General features: G+C 45.2%; 1 protein-coding gene across 1 annotated transcript in view; it reads left to right on the top strand.

Annotated features, from left to right (window-relative positions):
* Positions 1-3,488, top strand: part of grin2aa (glutamate receptor, ionotropic, N-methyl D-aspartate 2A, a) — a gene marked incomplete at both ends in the record, with an annotated part of 143,077 nt that extends 139,589 nt beyond the window's left edge. The window contains one exon of the mRNA XM_080856993.1: positions 1,671-3,488. Within this exon, the coding sequence (XP_080713119.1) occupies positions 1,671-3,488 (1,818 nt within the window). The remainder of the gene's footprint in view (positions 1-1,670) is intronic.
* Between the last annotated feature and the right edge of the window lie 16,179 nt (positions 3,489-19,667).

Below are 19,667 nucleotides of genomic sequence, written 5' to 3'. Positions count from 1 at the left end.
TAGTGCACCCTGTAGTGTTAAAGGCTAGGCTGTTTGGATATGAGTACTACCATGAGGCCGCGAGAGGATTGGACGCTGTGGGAAGTCCCCAACCAATAGCACTAGGAATTTAACCTATTTTTTTCCTGCGTGTAACTAATAGCACGTACATAACATATACATACTGTACATACATATACACGAACATACCGCACACATGTGCACATAGATTGGACGCTGTGGGAAGTCCCCAACCAATAGCACTAGGAATTGAATCTATTTTTTCCCTGCGTATAGCTAATATCACGTACATAACATATACACAAACATACACAGAGGTCGGCACACAACCACATAGATGTGTACACATGCACGTACACTCCTGAAATTACCGGGGTGAAAGGTCACATGGTGTGGGCAGGAACCCCTTATGTGGGAGTATATGAAATATTCTATTTGTGTTTCTATTTCCATTTTATCATTATATTCAATTTGCGTTTGTTCGTATAAAGTTAATTGAAAACCAGGCCCTTTGGTTGAGACATACACCGGGAGTAACATTGGGAACCCTACTTAAACAGAGACTCAGTCATTACAGTCATTAGACCTTCACCTCAGATAGATAGATGGGGAAATTAAGGTCATCCAGTAGCTTACACTTAACTCACAAACATACATACATGAATCACAATAAACCTAAATACCTCGGCAGGCAGTTGAGATGTTTACCACTTTCCCAGCCTAATTGAACTGTTGCATTGGACTGTTGGTAGTGTTACATGTATAGTCCTGTTATGTGAACAATGAAAACATCATTGAATAGACATATTGGCATATCTCTGTTGTTTTTAGGGACTTGACTCAGTGGGGGGTTTTAATAATAATTGAGTTGAAAAGTGTCAGTGAGTGCTTCTTCACATCCCCGGGGGGCGTATCTGTCTTAAGGAAGGGTTTTTCCGTCTCGAGGAGATCCCGATTGGTATTCATTGCTCATCCCCCAATTAGAAAGCCCTGTCATTCATGGTCGGTGAGGTTTTAATGACACAGTCTGTGGAGAGAACTACTGCTTTTTAAAATCCCCTCCAACTTGCTGTATGTGGGGTATTTTGTTTTGATTCCTATGTGGATATCTGTATGCGCGGCGCACAGAGCTGTCGGAGGGGGAAAGAGCGTGGGAGGCTCTTATTAGCAGGGCCTGCTATAATGTGATACGAGCTCAAGAGGAGCCCCGTGGAACAGGGAGAAAGATCACATATTTATTAGAGGAGAAGAGAGAGAGAGAGAGTAGGGAGGAAGAGAGTGCTTGCGGGACTCAGTGTGGTTTCGGAGTAATGAGACGACGTGCCCCGCCGTGCCGGTGAACGGGCCGCATTCATTTCAAGCCGAAGAGCCACGGCTCGACGTTATTTCTAAAGTCGTTAACGGAAAAAAAAAAGTGCTCAGTGTTGAAGTCCTAACGTTTTCAAAATGTCAGCCTCGATCTAACCCGGGGGGGATGGCAGCCGGCTCCTCTATGAGGAGTCATTTGGTAAGACAAACAGATCTCCACAGGCAGGAGGAAGGGGAGGGGGGGATGTGGGGGGGGGGGGGGGTTGTGTGAAATCCCTTCGCACATCGAGATGACTGACTCCGCTGTGTGTCTGTGTGTGTGTGTGTGTGTGTGTGTGTCTGTGTGTGTCTTGCTTTCGCAGGGCATATGGAGCTGCATCCACGGCGTCCACATCGAGATGAACAAGAAGTCGTCCGACCTGGACTTCAGTCCGCAGGCCAACATGCTAAAGCTGGTCAAGTCGGCCAAGCAGATGACCAACATGACCAACCTCAGCGCCTCGCGGATCAACTCGCCCAAGCGTGCGGCCGAGTACATGCACTCCGCGAGTCCCATGATCATGGACATGATGGCGGAGAAGGGCAACTTCATCTACACCGACAACCGCAGCTACACCCCAAAGGACATGATCTACGCCGACCCCGGCGACCTGCAGACCTACCTGGCCAACCGGCACAAGGACCACCTGAACAACTACATCTTCCAGGGCCAGCACCCGCTCACCCTCAACGAGACCAACCCCAACACGGTGGAGGTGGCGGTGAGCGCAGATGCGTCGCAGACTAACGCCAAGCCCAGGGCCCTGTGGAAGAAGTCTGTGGACACCGTGCGTCAGGGTCCGGGCCCCGACACTTTGGCCCCGGACCCCCGGCTGTCCATGAAGAGCCAGCGCTACCTGCCGGAGGAGGCGGCCCACTCCGACATCTCCGAGTGCTCTAGCCGGGCCGCCTCTTACCAGGATCCGGATAACAACAAGCACCTGAAAGCCAAGGACAACTTAAAAAAAAGATCGACAACTCCAAAATACCCTAGGGATTGCAGCGAAGCCGAGCTGTCCTACTTAAAGACTAAGCAGGTCGGCCCGAAAATATACACCATAGACTCTGACCGGGAGCTGAGCCTGCACTCAGATCCACTGCACTACAGAGAGAGCCGGGGCCTGGCTACAGACGATTTGGATTTCCCCGAGATGTACTCCGACCACAACGACAATTACCGCAAATGCGACCAGCCCATCATTCATCTCAACAGCAGTCCCCTCCATCACGAGGACTCCGACCTGCTCCCCGACAACGCCTACAACAAGCACTACAGCAACGCCAAGGACAAGCAGCCCCTCAGCCCTCACGAGAGCAACGACCGCTACAAACAGACTCACTGCCGCAGCTGTCTATCCAAGGTCCCAAACTTCCCGGCCGGCGCCACCCACTACCCCGGCCCGCTTCGCTCCCCCTACAACCGCTGCGAAGCTTGCTTGCACATGGGCAACCTCTACGACATAAGCGAGGACCAGATGCTCCAGGATGCTATCAGCGGCGGCCCCAGCATGCAGCACCAGGACGACATGTTCGGCAGCTACTGGCCGCAGACGGACGGGCCGCACGTCCAAAAGCGGAACCGCCTGCGGCTGAGCCGCCAGCACTCGTTTGACAATATCATGCTGGAGAAGCCGAAGGAGATCGACCTGAACAGGCCGGCGCGTAGCGTCAGCCTCAAGGAGAAGGATCGCTTCCTGGAGGACAGCCCTTACGCGAACATGTTCAACTTCAAGGCCGACAAACTGTTTGGCAGCAGGTCCATGTTCTTCAACCACAACCTGGAGGAGAGCAAAGCACGCAGCAAGTCGCTGTACCCCGACCACACCTCAGACAATCCCTTCATGCACTCTTTACGAGACGACACGCGCCTCTTCCACGGCCGCAGCTCCTCTGACATTTACAAACAGTTAGCCCCCATCAAAACGCGAAACGAAAACAATCTGAGGTCCTCAGTTAAGTCCACCACTTCATACTGCTCCAGGGATGGTCGATTACCCAAGGACATGTACTTTTCAGAGCATGTAATGCCTTATGTAGCCAACAAGACTAGTGCATACTCAGCTCCCCGGGTCCTCAATTCGGCACAGTTCAGCAATAGAAGAGTGTATAAGAAAATACCTAGTCTTGAGTCAGATGTTTAATGGCCTCTTTGTGTAGTTTAAAGACATATATACTACATATATATATATATATAAATATACAGTATATTCACTTAGGATGCCATAGCCACCTCCATCTTAAAATCAAAAAAAGTACCCGAGTACTCTCTCTCTTTACAGATATCACATCCTTGTATGAAACGAGTCGGCCGCATGGTGCTTGCCAAAGGTCTTCAGCATTTTAAAGTTGCCCAGTCTGGGCGGGGGTGGGGTGGGTCGTTTGGACTAATTGCAAACAGACAATAAGTAAGTCATTCGCCCATGTAATGGGGGGATATAGGGCCGCATAGGCCATTACAGAAACCAGTGCTGTGTATGAACCCAGCACTTGGCTCTCGGCTCTCGACTCCACGCATTCTCCTGAGATGTGTGGAGCCGAGACAGGGTGGACTGCCTTGAGAGTCCACTCCGAGGCATAGTGACGGCGCGAGACGGGATGGCGACTGGCTTCAGGGAGGGGGGGTTAGTTTTGGGTAGAGTAAATAAAACGCAAATCTTGCATGTGTCGCGCGAGCGTCGCCAACCCGGTCGGGACTCGTTTGCAGGTTTCATCACAAAGAGAGCTGAAACCAGTCCGTCCTCTGGTCTGGGACGTCTCGGGCTAAAATGAAATAATTTTAGGAGTTGTTTACAGACACGGGAGCTGAAGCCGAGTTAAGGGTATACTCATTCTATGGCACTCAACAATGACAACATAGCATTGTTGCTTTTATTCTATAACTATAGATTTTTGGGAGGATTCTGGCATTTTGATCCCCCGTTTAGACTTTAGAATTTAGCTTATTTGGTAGCACAATAACCATTAGTTATCTACCCATCTTTGCTTTCTTAAGCATAATTTTGAATTTACCTTCAGGAATAGATTATTTTGCATGTATTGTTCTGGTATTGGAAAAGAACACTCACCCATATTTACATTAAGGTGAAGATCATCGAAAGCGGATGCTTGTGCAATTAACACTTGACCTGTACTTAGGAAGTTGACGAGACCCTGGAAGGCATTGAAACACTCGATTAATGCCAGTGGAGATTGACTAGGAATAATCTCCCTCAGAAACAGGGTACTGACTACTGTGGAGTTGTGTGTTGGAAAGTTGGATGAAAACTTGTGATCGAACTTTGTTCCACAGATATTGTGTTCAGTGCTTCTGCTTTGTTGCTACACACACTGTGACACTGAACAAATGCTTCACTTCTGTTGTTGGAGACTGTTTATTTCTATGTGTTGTCGACGGGGGGAGAGACAGGCTGTCTTGCCAATATGTTTCCATTGAGTCATTTAAATGTAAAGACTAATGCATGTACAACCTTGGGTAAGCTTGAAGAATTGAGAACTTTGATTTAATTACATTTTTTGCTCAGCGCACAGCCAGCACACACACTCACTCTCTACCACATACACACATAAACACCAACACATAAACACACACACACACATATACACTTGTACACAGCAACGAAACCATAGGGTATTACCAGGCAAACTTGATGTTCTGCAGGACTATTTATTTATTGCTGTATATTATGTAAAGTACTTTGTAGAAAATTAGCAAGTTCTCCATGCAACTTTGATTTGACCACACAGCCAAAAATTGTGCTCCACTACTTTTTATATCAAAAACAAATACCTCAGGATGGTTTTTGTGGACATTGTATTATCCGAGGCCAGACAGCAGAGGTGAAGCAAAGGATACTCTGGGCATGCCGAGTGTTGCATGTCACACAGTGAAATCTATCTGTCCTCTCTGTTACCGTTGTTTACTCGTTACAAGGTCTTCCAAAACGTAGCCATCTTTTCAAGGGAAAGGTTACGAAACACAATTAAACAAGCGGGAACAACAACAGTAAAAAAAAAAAACACACCACAACATCAACAAAAAAATTAGGAGAGATGTTGTGGGAAGTTTGTGTGGTCGCCTCTGTGTTCAGGGTTGCTGTTTGTTGCCTCCTACTCGCATACTTGTAGCAAAAGGCTACCAACAAATGGAAGACGTGCCGTTTTCCCCTGTATGAACCGAGAGGCGTTATCGCACATGACAAAAAAAAAGAATTGAAAAGAAAAAATGACAGAGTTTCTACACCATGGACTGTACAGGGCGTTGTCATATCACTTTGAAAAACAATGCCAGTATGGGATTTTGTAAGCGAACTTGATCTTAGTATTTATTTCAGCTTACCCAATGTTCTGAAATCATTTCTGTACAACACTCATTGACATAATCATAATAATTGTCATCATTATCATTATATTTATCTTTTTAAGTGCTGCTTGAAAAAGCTAATGTGTGAGAAATATGCACATGTAAAAAATATCAAGTTCTAGTAAAAAAAAAAAAAAAAAAAAGTATGAAATGTCCTTTTTTGACTATTTTCAGTCATTCACTGAAAACTTTCTTTACGACCTTGTCATGACAAGCCCCCACCCCCCCTCCTCTCCCTATGTTAACAGAAACAAATGTTTTTTGATGACATGAAGAAAAAAAGAAAAGAAAACAGCATGCAACCCAGATGTAACACTTTGTATGTTTTTTTTTTTTTTTAAATGATGTTACGATCACCAATGAGGTGTAAGGGGCGCACTGCAGGGGTGCACTCTAGGGGTGTAAGGGTGCACTCCAGGGGTGTAAGGGGCGTACTCTAGGGGTGTAAGGGGCGTACTCTAGGGGTGTAAGGGGCTTAGTCCAGGGGTGTAAGGGGCGTACTCCAGGGGTGTAAGGGGTGCATTCCAGGGGTGTAAGGGGCGTACTCCAGGGGTGTACTCAAGGGGTGTAAGGGGTGCACTCCGACGTGTGTGCAAAAGGAGGGGTGAATCCACTGCTGCTGTGTTTGGGGGAAGAGGAGGAGCAAAGACCTGGCTTCCGAACCCCGAGGCACCCCTGGTGTTTGATCAAATTTGACAAAAGCTGTAAACCACATGTTTTTGATCCTGCCGGGTGGGGGTGGGGGTGGGGGGGCTTGCTCCTCCTCAACTGGCAGGTGAGAAAAAAAACCTATGCTTTTGACCACTCCCTGTCACCTGTATTCCAGATTTAACTTGTAATAGAAGAAAAATGAAAGTCCTTTTTCTGAGTCTGCTGTCCCTCCAAAGATATGACCTGTTGTTATTTCTTTTAGTTGGTCTTTCTTATCGTTTGCTGTATGAATAGAGCTTTTTTTTTTTAAATCCTCAAAGACTTAAGGAACTATTTTGAATATAAGACACCTGTAAATGGCTTGTAAATTCATGTTCAAATACATCATTATGAAATTATGATTATAAAGAGTAAAAAAATATTTTTTGTGTGAATTTCACGACGGTCTGTATAATAGCACTCCTTTTTGCTGTAGAAGTAGAATAAAAAAGCAACCACACTTTGTTCACAAGGTCATTGAAATGTCACCTAATGTCATGAGATTTTCACTCAAGTCTTCACTCGGGTTGGATAATCGGGGATTGCCGCCCTGGAATCTTTTTTTATTGAAGCTAGAATAACGGGGCAGGGGCGGGGTGGGGGCATGGGGGAGGGGGTGGGGGTGGGTGTTTTGATTGAGGTACGGATGGGAGATTTTCTCTTTTCTATGTAAATAACCTCGCTGTAATTCAAGGTGAGCTTGGATCAAGCATGCCTAATAGAGTGGCGTTGATAAGGGGGGGTGATGAGGTGGTGAGGGGTGTTGAGGGGTGATGGAAGGGGTAGTGGAGGCGCACTCACACCCCTCCCCGCCCCCCCACCACCCCACCCCTGGGGGTTTGGTTGGTGAGCACGTAGTGCAGATGCCACTTGAATATGTGTCCAGCCCTCCTGCTCATTAACCAAAGTGCGGATGCTTGGCAGGCGCTACGGCTTGTCAGAGAAGCAGTCGAATTACTGGGCTTTTCTTTTCGTTCACTTCCTCACAGTCCTCAAAATCCAAATGTGCTTTCCTTTCTTCATGCTGATGATGTGTTCATTTGGTCTACATGTTTGTTTGTTTGTTTGTTTGTTTATTTATTTGTTTGTTTTCTCTTCAGTGAACAAAGGGGAGTTATTTCTGCTGGTTAAAGGGTGTTCTGTTGTGATGGTGCAGGTCAGGTATTGATTGCATCTGTCTGTGAAAGAGCTGCTTCAGAAAATGTTTTTTTTTTTTTTTTTTATGTAGCATCCTCAAACTAGACAACTACCATCCATAGTTAATAAAGGATCTTAAGTATGAGTACTTTTTTGTTTTTACTTTCCATAGTATAGTAACCTATGTATATTTTAAGTATGACTAAGTCTAACAATGTAGTTGAGTTATTAAAAATCCGTAAGCAAATTACGCTTTTCAAACAAAATAAATTAGTACTTTCTCAGTTCTTACTCATATGCCTATATGAATTAAGCTCTTTGGTCCTCTTGTCTGTATATTTGCTTTCTCTATCAGATAATCAAATGAGACCATGATGTGTGTGTGTGTGTTGTGTGAGTGTGTGTGTGTGTGTGTGTGTGTGTGTGTGTGTGTGTGTGTGTGTGTGTGTGTGTGTCTGTGTGTGTGTGTGTGTGTGTGTGTGTGTGTGTGTGTGTGAGAGAGAGAGAGAGAGAGAGAGAGAGAGAGAGAGAGAGAGTGAGTGAGTGTGTGTGAAAGAGATAAAATAGAGGAACATAGAGAAAGAGACTGAGAGAAAAAGAGAGATTGAGACAGGAATTATTGCACAAGAGTTCATTAAGCATTAACAGTTAAGAGAAATACATTGTAGTACACGTCCCAGAAAGATACCCTCTAATCACTGATGGGTTCTCCCCTCAGACCTGCCATTACTGGGGCCCTCCACATAAAAAATGCCCCAATTTGACCCTCCCTTTTGATGTAGCCCCACTGAAATACCCCTTTCCTTCCTCCTCCTCTTAGTGCACTGTGTGTTTTGGGGGTGATTTCAGGCTCTAAACGATGGAGAGAAATGACTCATCCAATTTTTTGGAGGAAAGAAATGACCCATAGCTCAGGATTACATTTTCTTAGCAAGAGAAAGAAAAAAAAAACACATTAGTCGAAAAAAAAAAAATAGTACTAATCACGATAATTTCATAATGAGTTCTGATTGGTTTGCGGAATTGCATGGTCACCAGGGCTCGAATGTGTTGACCTAATTACTCCTCTTACACCCACTTAGTCATCATGCGCTTTTTCTCGAGCAAAAGAGGCCAGGGCAAAACAATAGAGCTGCTCTGTCTCCTGTAGGGAGGCTTTTGCACTGTAACTGCATCAACGGATAGTCACAGCACCAGCAGACTCAAACAGAGACACACCTCAAGTCAGCTTTCAATGCAGAGCCACTGAGCTGAGTCTAGGCTAGGAGTGTTAAATCTCTCCCGATACTTTTGTGCAAAAGCTGCAGTGAGTCGAAGTAGCGAGATACTTCCGTCGGCTCAGTGCTCGTAGTTTAAACCAAGATGGCAGCTGGCCCCCAGTGCTGGATCCGCTTCCAAACATCCAGGCCGTGGCCCCGGGTTGCTCTCTGAACTCCGAGCTCCTCCGTCCCGGGCCCCGGTGCATGATCTCGGGGGAGACGCACTGAGCTGCAGGGGCGGCGGTGGGCTCTCCCACTCTGGACAAAACTCCTCTCTTCTCTCAGGCTCCTCCGCGTCCCTCAGGGATACTCCCGGGGAAAACGTCTCAAAAGTGGAAAAGAAATCCCATCCAAATAAAAAAAATATATAATACTATGGCAGCTTGCTTTTTTGATCCCCCACCCTGAAACATTCAAACCCCCGGATGTATACAGTAGCAGTCAAAAGTTTGGACACACCTTGTCATTTTTTGAGAAGTTTTTTCTTTACTTTTATTATTTTCTACATGGTAGATAACACTTTTTTTAGTTTAGAACATCATTTCACATGTGTTCTTTTATAGTTTAAATGTCTTCAGTATAAATGTACAATGTAGAAAATAATTAAAGTAAAGAAAACACTTCTCAAAAAATGAGAAGGTGTGTCCAAACTTTTGACTGGTACTGTACATACAGTATATACTTATTTAGCGCATCATTTTACTTGGTAGAACATCCCCTAAATCTGTTGGATGAGAATTGAGAAGTGCTTATAGTGTGACATTGTGAAAGGAGATGAATTTGTGTGAATGAAGTGGAATATGATCAATGTTATCAAATACATCATTAACCCCCCCCCCCCCCCCCCCGTTGTATACACCATAAAATGACTCTCTTTTTTAAATGATTTGTTTATTTCCTAGTGTGGGTAGTATAAGAATGCAAAGCAAGTTTGAAAGTGATGGTTATAGCACTGCAGTAGGTGCTTCGATAAATCTTGCATGCAGAAGCTTATGCACAAGGCTGTAGGCTACCCACGTGTGTGGCTCAGGTTAAGGAGTTCATACGATCCCCCTGTGGATCACACAGATGTTGTGTAAATGAAAATGACTTAAGTCACTCATGTTTCTTGTTAGATAATCACTTTGATTTTGCACATGTTATTCATATTTTATGTGTCGAAAATCTGATTTTTTTCTTTCCAACATATTTTATTCTAGGGGGATGTCATGTGACTATAACCACATAAAACCATGTGACCTACCTAATTGTTCTTTTGTTGGTTAAAAAAGCATTATCACTTGTGTGTGTGTGCTAAAATGTCTTACAGTTTGAGTAAACTGGGATGTATCACTTAAAAATGTTGACACAAATTCTTGATTCATTGATGAAATGATTTCTGCTTTCGGCAAATTGCATGAGAAGGTACTTATACAGTGGGATGGTTTTGAACATATCTCCTTGCTCCTTGACGTACACCTGTTCCAATCATTTGTAGCATATAAAGATAGATTAGAGAAATGTATTGTGTTCCAATTTTTTCTTTTTTTGTATGTGTACACCATGTTAAGGGAGTGGGTTCAGGTTGTCCTACGTGAAATGTAAATACTGATGTTGCTGAGGAAATAATGTGCAAAGTTACAAGATGTAAAAAAAAAATGTATATAAGTAAAAGTTTCATTTTTCTAATAAAGGCTATTTCTGCCAATTTATATGAATTAAGCATTTGTAGCTGACTGCTTATGGAGCCTGACCATGCATTCAGCTGTACCAGGCATGTGTGTGTGTGTGTGTGTGTGTGTGTGTGTGTGTGTGTGTGTGTGTGTGTGTGTGTGTGTGTGTGTGTGTGTGTGTGTGTGTGTGAAAGAGCAAAAGAGAGAAAGAACGGGACTGACATGATAGACAGCTATTGTAATGTCAAGTGATGATTGGTGTATGCTGTAATGGCAACAGATTTCACACTCTTCCCATTTCCCCTTGACCTGAAGATGTGAGAGAGTGAGTGTGTGTGTGTGTGTGTGTGTGTGTGTGTGTGTGTGTGTGTGTGTGTGTGTGTGTGTGTGTGTGAAGCAGGGGTCTTGTCCCCCTCGGTGCTGCATGAGTCAGACATGGCCCCCGAGGTCGAGGATCAAGGAAGACCTCAGCCGCTGCACTGTGTGCCAACAATAGAGGGGTGATCTCCCCTCAGGTATACAATGGTCACAGGAAGAAGGAACATAAAAGGTCCTCGTTTGTTTTGGCTGCTGTCACTTCCTGTCTCACTGCCCACCCTGAGGTGGAGCTGTTGCTATGGTAGCGTAATAGCTTGCTAATAGCTGAACCGTTTAGTAAAATGACACTCTTTTTATCCTTGTTCTAAGTAGGTTAAATATGTGCAAGTTTATCAAAAATGTTTGAACAAACACAGGGGCAATGATCACTCGCGTAGTTACATGGCTGTTGTTTTTTTTTTTGTCGATCCCAGCCCGTTTGATACCATCAGCCTACTGAGATCTCCAGAACGAAAAATCACTGTACTCCGAAACATAGAAACCTGATGGAGTTTTCAAAATGGATGAAATCACAGGGATGAAGCTAAGGATTCCCCAGCCAAGCTAATGATTTAGCCTGATGACTTGAAAAGGTCACTGGAAGATGATAAACTATAGAACAACCCACGGTACATCAACAAAATAGCTACAAATCTTTAAATGGATTTACAGTGTGGATTTATATTTAAGAGTGAGCTAAATAGCAGTAATCCCAGCAACAGGTTGTCCCCTACAGACTCATTTTTGAGAGGAGCCCATTGCTTTCATGGACAAAGCTCTCGGTCACAGCATTTAGATTTAGAGCATTTAAATAGGCTTCAGTCCAATACTGTTGACTGAGTAACAGTCTCCCTGGACAGCCATTGGATGAAATTATGTTAAATAGTAAGATACACCTCTACAGTCCAGATAGTTTTTTCTTTTTTTTTTACTTTGGTGCAGTCGTATCCTTGGAGAAGTATTAACCTGCAGACCATAAAATGAAGCAATTGTATTCCATTTTACCTCACACTGTGATGTGGACATCTAGGATGCCCTTCCACTGATGTCTCTAGAATAGTTTGGACAAGTAATCTTTTTTATTTTGTAAAAATGATTTTGAAATACAATTTAGGTGTCTGAATGTATTTCCCTGTTATTTTTATTTTCAATGGCATGATGGCTCAGCTCTTCACTCAATATTTTATTATACATTTTTCAATATGAAATACAGAAATAATTTTGAATGTCAAAACCATTACAATCAGCCATTTAATTTCATGCAGACCTAGATCCATAAACACATACACACACACACACACACACACACACACACACACACACACACACACAAACACACACACACACACACACACACACACACACACACACACACACACACACACACACACACACACACACACATGGTTGTTTTCTGCCATGGCTGCCTGCATTATAGGAGGATATCATTCATGTCTGTAAAGAAAATTTGGTATTGATCTGACCACAAATGACTGGAGTAAATGCAGCTAACATATCTACATGAGCTTTGAGTTTAACACGAATCACACTGACTCAACCTTGCCTTGAAATGCTTTGGCTTTGACAAGACCAGCCCTAAAGCCAGCTAAATAAAAATATTAGTGAATGTTTGGCCATGAGAATCAGACTGTGGTTGTCAATAAAAAAGTTCTCTTATCTCTTATACATTGAGCTGTTTGAACGTTAAAAATGTGAATGTACATCTTTATGTTTTTATATTTTAGTTCAAATTAGTTCATTTCAATAAAAAGACAGCCTTTCAAATAAGTCTGTGGGTTATACAGCTGCTCCGCTCCCTTTCATCTTCTGGATGGATGGATGTGTCTTTGTTCTTTCTTGAGGGATAAATTGCAAAATGATTTGTCAAAGTTGTCTCTCTCTCTCCCCCCCTCCATCCAGATGCACAGCGAAACAAAACTAAAATCCTTTTCCAAGGAGATAGAATCTTGAGACAAATACACGGAGGGGCAAGGCACGGGGGGAAAAAAAGAGGCCTGAAGGCATGTAGACAAAAACACGCCATGACAGCAAAACTCCGAGCCAGCATCTGCAAGCTCCCAGCTTCCACTGCTTCGCCTGACGAACAACTCTGGCCCTCAGATGTGGCTTTGTCTCTCAGTCAAGGAAAAACTGACTTACTTCACTTACTTTACTTTATTTGTTCTCTTTCTTTCTTTCTTTCTTTCTCTCTGACTCTTCTCTCCCTCCTTTCCCGGGCCGACTGGAGCAGACTGTCTCTGGCACGAACTGCTTAAAAGGCCGCAATTAATCACTCGGTGCCATGCGTGGGCCCGACAGCATTGAAGTTGCAATTAATTACTTAAAACCGACTGACGAAAAAGCCTCCCTCAGATAGATGGCTCTGTTTAATAGTTTTTCTGCGATAAAAGGAGCTTCTTGGAGGGTAGCCCTCTCTTGAATAATGTCCCCTTCTGTTAGCCGTAGGGCAGAGGGCCTGTGTGCCGTAGTGTTTGTAGCTGCCAAATGTGAGGACCCTGCCTGATGTGAGTCCGCCGCTGCCTGATGCGAGTCCGCATGCGCAAACACAAACGGTTTACGGCAAAAGGCTCAGGAGCAAACTATCCAAGACGTGCATTCTCATACATGTTTTAATATCAACGTATCTGGCTTCTCTTAACGCATAATGTAGGTTTATTTAACGTAGTGTTTTATAATTTTGTCAACGGTTTACAGCATAAGGCTCAAGTTGTATTACTGTTACTAGTAGGCTAATGAATGCACTGCTTAACTAATAATTCAATAAACATGAAGCTTAACATCATAAACCTTGGTGGATTTCAAACGTAAACAAATGCGCTTGTCATTCCACTTCATGCTGTAGCCTACACCACCAGCATTACCTGAACCTGGCTCGTTGTACTACAATAGTGTCGCAAAGTTTGCGCATGCGGACTCACATCAGGCAGGTCCTCACATTTGGCAGCTACAGTGTTGTTGGGGTGTGGAAGGGTGACTGCCATATTTAGTTTTGCCCTGATGTTCTGTAAATAGTGTCTTTTTTGATGACCACAGGTGGGACGGACGTGCATCGACTCCATCTATTCAGCACCACTCTGTACACTACGAGGCTAACAAATGGCCACGCTATGGATCATGGCCGACCATCCCCCTCCTGCCCCATACTGAAATGTCAGCACATTTGTTATTGATCCCAGCCCCCCACACACACCCCCACCCCCCCTCACACAACCCCGGCACACAAACAAAGTCAAGTTCCTGTTGCCCGTGCATAATTTGTAGAACCATATCAAAAGGCAGTGTTCAACAGCAGGCTTAGTGATACTTAATGTAAGGAACCAGAAGAAGAAAAAAGTCTCCTTCATTCCCTGCGAGCTGCAGGAGTCGCAGTACCAGCCCCACTTTGGTCACCAGAACCCCGAAAAAAGAACAAAAGCCGGAAGTTAAGTGGGTCAGGATTATGGATCACAGCAGCTGACTACGTTGGACATGATTTACTGCTATTGGAGCGGACTTATTTGGGTATCTGGGGCATGCATGCTGCAGTCAGGCCAATGCCTCCCAGCCTCGCTGTGTGTGTGTGTGTGTGTGTTTGGGGCTGCTCTCTGTCCATCCCACTGCCTCAGTGCTGCAGTGTTAGCCTAGCGCCGCTGCTAACTCTCCTCTGCACCGATGATGTCACCTCATGCCGAGTGAGCTCCTCGTGGGTCTCGCTGGGGAGAGCGCCTCATCATATTTGCTTATGTAATACAGTCGGCTCACCCAGGCATGAGAGAGGGATAGAGAGAGAGAGAGAGAGAGAGAGAGATGGAATGAGAGAGAGAGGGAGAGAGATGGAATGAGACAGAGAGAGAGGGTGAGAGAGAGAGATAGAATGAGAGAGAGGGTGAGAGAGAGGGTGAGAGAGAGAGGGAGAGAGGGTGAGAGAGAGAGAGAGATGGAATGAGAGAGAGAGAGAGGGTGAGAGAGAGAGATAGAATGAGAGAGAGGGTGAGAGAGAGAGGGAGAGAGGGTGAGAGAGAGAGAGAGATGGAATGAGAGAGAGAGAGAGAGGGTGAGCGAGAGAGAGATAGAATGAGAGAGAGGGTGAGAGAGAGAGAGAGATGGAATGAGAGAGAGAGGGAGAGAGAGAGAGAGATGGAATGAGAGATAGAGAGAGAGAGAGATGGAATGAGAGAGAGAGATGGAATGAGAGAGAGAGGGTGAGAGAGAGAGATAGAATGAGAGAGAGGGTGAGAGAGAGAGAGATGGAATGAGAGATAGAGAGAGAGAGAGATGGAATGAGAGATAGAGAGAGAGAGAGATGGAATGAGAGAGAGGGTGAGAGAGAGAGAGATAGAATGAGAGAGAGGGTGAGAGAGAGAGAGAGAGATGGAATGAGAGAGAGAGATGGAATGAGAGAGAGAGGGTGAGAGAGAGAGAGATAGAATGAGAGAGAGGGTGAGAGAGAGAGAGAGAGATGGAATGAGAGAGAGAGAGAGAGAGAGGGTGAGAGATAGAGATAGAGAGATGGAATGAGAGAGAGAGGGTGAGAGAGAGAGAGAGAGAGAGAGATGGAATGAGAGATAGAGAGAGAGAGAGATGGAATGAGAGAGAGAGATGGAATGAGAGAGAGAGGGTGAGAGAGATGGATTGAGAGAGAGAGAGAGGGTGAGAGAGTCGGGCTGTATCATGGCGGCAACGCTGTTTTTGTGTACTCTCGATCAGAAGCACAGATCTGACATCCTCCTTTTTACTTGGGAGAGAGAGAGATACCAGTTGGAGTGGTGGATTTGTTTTTTTTTTCTTCTTTTTCTTTCTTCTGAGGCAGTGCAGTCAGCTGCGAGCAGAATGTGTCTAAGTATTTCAGTATTTTTCTGCATTGCCATTATTTTCACATCGGTGAGGCGCATCACTCCACACACACACCCCCCCTGCCCACACTACCCCCAACCCTACCCCCTACCCCCACCCCCAAACACCACGTCTGGGATATGTGCCTTTTTGCCAAGTTCACTCCAAAGAGGGAGAGGAGGCATACAAGGGAGGGTGTGCAACAGCATCAGGCTGTGAAAAGACTGCTTCAGGCCGCCCTCTACCAGCACTGCTTGCACACAAGAGCACGCGCACAGCATCGGTGTGCGAACAGCCATTTTCTAGTTCAGGAAGTGATGCGTCCTGAGACAAATGGGTCGAGACGTGTAAGCTAACCCCCTCAGAGAAGGAAAGAGAGTCGTGATCGCTGTAAATGAGAGCTCCGTAAAATTTACAGTCGAGAATTCCCCCATTTTTTCACGACAGATGTGAAAATCCAGCAACTAAGAAACATCGCTTGTCACTTTTGGCTGCAGGATGGGCTTGAGTGATAGACTCTGATGCCGTTATTTTTTCGCCCGTTCCGTTTTTTTTTCTCTCTAATTTCGCTCCGAACTGGTATCGCCCGCGTACGCCTATCACAAGGCATCGCATCAGCCACGGTCGAGGGGTGCCGCTAATGCCTGTTTGTGGCTGAGCAGGAATCCATGCAGAATGAGCGCATTTGACCAACCGGGGCAGGCTCCAATGCCTTTTAGGATAAAGAGCTGGCAGTTGTTTACATGTGACATTAAAACCCCCCCATGCGATCATGCATTCGTGGACTTGTGGGTATGTGTGTGTGTGTGTGTGTGTGTGTGTGTGTGTGTGTGTGTGTGTGTGTATGTGTTTGTTTGTGTGTGTGTGAGTGGTGTGTGTTTGTGTGTGTGTGTGTTTGTGTGTGTGTGTGTGTGTGTGTGTGTATGTGTTTGTGGGTATCTGTGTGTGTGTATGTGGGCGTATGTGAGTGGTGTGTGTGTGTGTGTGTGTGTGTGTGTGTGTGTGTGTGTGTGTGTTGGGGGAGTTTAGCAAGTGAGATATTGACATTTCAGCCAGGCACATTGACAGTTCTATCTCGGCCTTTTGTTTTAGAGGTTGACAGGCCATTGTGCCTCTGTGAGTTCATTAGCCACGCTGAAAACCTCCTATCTGCTCCAAATCGGGAGACCGTCCAAACTACACTCACACACACACACACACACACACACACACACACACACACACACACACACACACACAAACACACACACACACAAACACACAAACACATACAGACCGTCCAAACTCCACTCACATACGCACACACACACACACATACACACACACACACACACACACACACACACACACACACACACACACACACACACACACACACACAAAAACACATACAGACCGTCCAAACTCCACTCACATACGCACACACACACACACACACACACACACACACACACACACACACACACACACACACACACACACAAAAACACATACAGACCGTCCAAACTCAACTCACATACGCACACACACACACACACACACACACACACACACACACACACACACACACACACACACACACACACACACACACACACACACAAACACACAAACACAAACACACACACACACACACACAGACAGACACACATACAGACCGTCCAAACTTCACTCACATACTCTCATACCGCAAGTGTGGTGACACAAAGGTTTCAGTCAGAACAAAAAGTGCTATACACCTTGCAGTAGAAGAAACAATAACAACAATCTTGCAGATCCCTGTGAGTGTATATATTTTCTCTCAGTGTGGATAAAAGCGTCCATGTAAGAGTGTAGGAGTGTCTTTCCTTCTAGACCTTAGCGTAGCAAAGCACTGTGACAAAGACATGGACCACATGACCATATTGTGTGATTTTCAGAGAGGGATGACTTAAGGATGGATAAGTCTTAATAATTGATTCACCCCTTTGTCTCCCCTGATATGCAGATTGTTCACTTGAAAGAGCACGTGGGGATGCATATGTATATGTATATGTATGCACTGTATGTCGTTTTTGAGTTGATTTGACACCTGACGTGCATAAATCCATATCATAGTAGCACAGATAATGTGCTGTGTATACATATAGGTAAAGATGCAAATTAGAAGTACAAAACCCGTTGCCAATGGCAGCCGTCACTCATTTTTTGCTGTGGTCATTACGGAGACATACCAGACCCTTGAGATGGCCCATTCAATTCAATGTAACTTTTTGCAACATTTTGAGGAGCCGTATAATAAATACATAGAACTCAAATTTAAACAGACGGATAAATCACGTAAAATTACTGTCACTAGCTTCATCAAGTGTAAAAGAGAGAAAATCATGTCTACTGGCAGATTATCAAGTGCATGAGAGGCAGAGAGAGGAAGTGATGATGTCCTCCTGCTGCAGTGATGTTCATCACAGTTAGCTTTTTAACGTGTGACACTGGGGTTCTTGTTTTATCTGTGTTTTCCAGTGTTGTCGTTCTTCATACGGCAGCACTTGCTGTTTTTGAGATTTTGGGGGTATTTTAGTGAGCTGTATGGGTCTCCAGGGACTAGCATTCTGTTTCCAGGCATATGGGCTAGGTCTCTGCAGTGCAAAACAGTTGGGAGGGAGAAAAAAAAAAAATTCCAATTAGGGATGGAGATGTTTTCACAGCAGAGCTACTATTTCTCTCTGTCTCTTTTTATATTTAGACCGTAATGAGTGAGGCATTTATATTTATAACACTTTCTCGTCTGGAAAGTAATTCAATTGATCAACTGGAAGAGAGTATTATCTCATTAACTTTCATTTCACAGGCGTAATTAAAGGGCTTATCAAGGCATGTTATCAGGTCCTACAAGTGAGTAAGTTTCATTTTTTTTCTCCTGGCTCAGAGTTTTTGTAGCGGTGTACTGCTGTCCTCGCAGCTTAGATGGCTTTTCTTTTTTTTTCTTTTTTTTCTTTTTCCCTTTCCTGGAGGTGTAGAAATTTCACAATGTTGTATTGCAGACCTGGCTGTTGGGAGTAGCTTGGCGTGAAATTAAGTGTACACTGGACCACCACCACCCCCATCCCCCCCCCTCTCGTCGAGGATCCTCCCTCCCCACATCTAAGCCACTCGCATATTCACACACACACACACACACACACACACACACACACACACACACACACACACACACACACACACACACACACACAGGCCGTGTAACGCTGTGTGCGGTGTCTCTAATTAGGGTTCCTAAAAAAACTGCTTCCCTGGCAGTAAAGTCAACACAGGGATTGAGGGAGAGTCACTCTGTTCCACTCTCTTCGCTCTGCTCTAAGTCTGATCACTTCAGCCTCATTCTCCTCCGCAGTTCCCCCCCACCCCACCCCAGTCCATACCCCACCCTACCCCAGCCCCTCGGAGAGCTCCATGCATGTTAATGCCTTTGAGTCATAGCACTGCGCACTTTCCCACTCAACTGCTTAAGAAAGCAGAACGTTTTTGGCAGTGTGTCTATGTGTGTGTGTCTGTGTGTGAGTGTGTGTGTGTTTCTTTGTGTGTGTGTGTGTGTGTGTGTGTGTTTGTGTGTGTGGGTGTGTGTTTGTGTGTGTGGGTGTCCATGTTTGTGTGTGTGTGTGTGTGTGTGCATGTTTGTATGTGTGTGCATGTTTGTGTGAGCATGTGTGGTTGTGTGGGGGGGGGGGGAGTGAAGTGTTAGTTTAGGGAGGCAGGATGCACGTGCACCTTCTTTTATCAGGAGAAGAAGAGGATGAATGTGGAGGGTCTGAGAGTGACTGGGGGGTCTGAGAGTGACTGGGGGGTCTGAGAGTGACTGGAGAATGTGGGGGGTCTGAGAGTGACTGGGGAATGTGGAGGGTCTGAGAGTGACTGGGGAATGTGGAGGGTCTGAGAGAGACTGGGGAATGTGGGGGGTCTGAGAGAGACTGGGGGGGTCTGAGAGTGACTGGGGGGTCTGAGAGTGACTGGGGGGGTCTGAGAGTGACTGGGGAATGTGGGGGGTCTGAGAGA

Source organism: Sprattus sprattus (genome assembly GCF_963457725.1).
Source record: "Sprattus sprattus genome assembly, chromosome: 18".
In the NCBI taxonomy this organism is placed as follows: Eukaryota; Metazoa; Chordata; class Actinopteri; order Clupeiformes; family Clupeidae; genus Sprattus; species Sprattus sprattus.
Note: the sequence above shows the minus strand (reverse complement) of the source record. Positions and strands in the feature narration are given on the sequence as shown.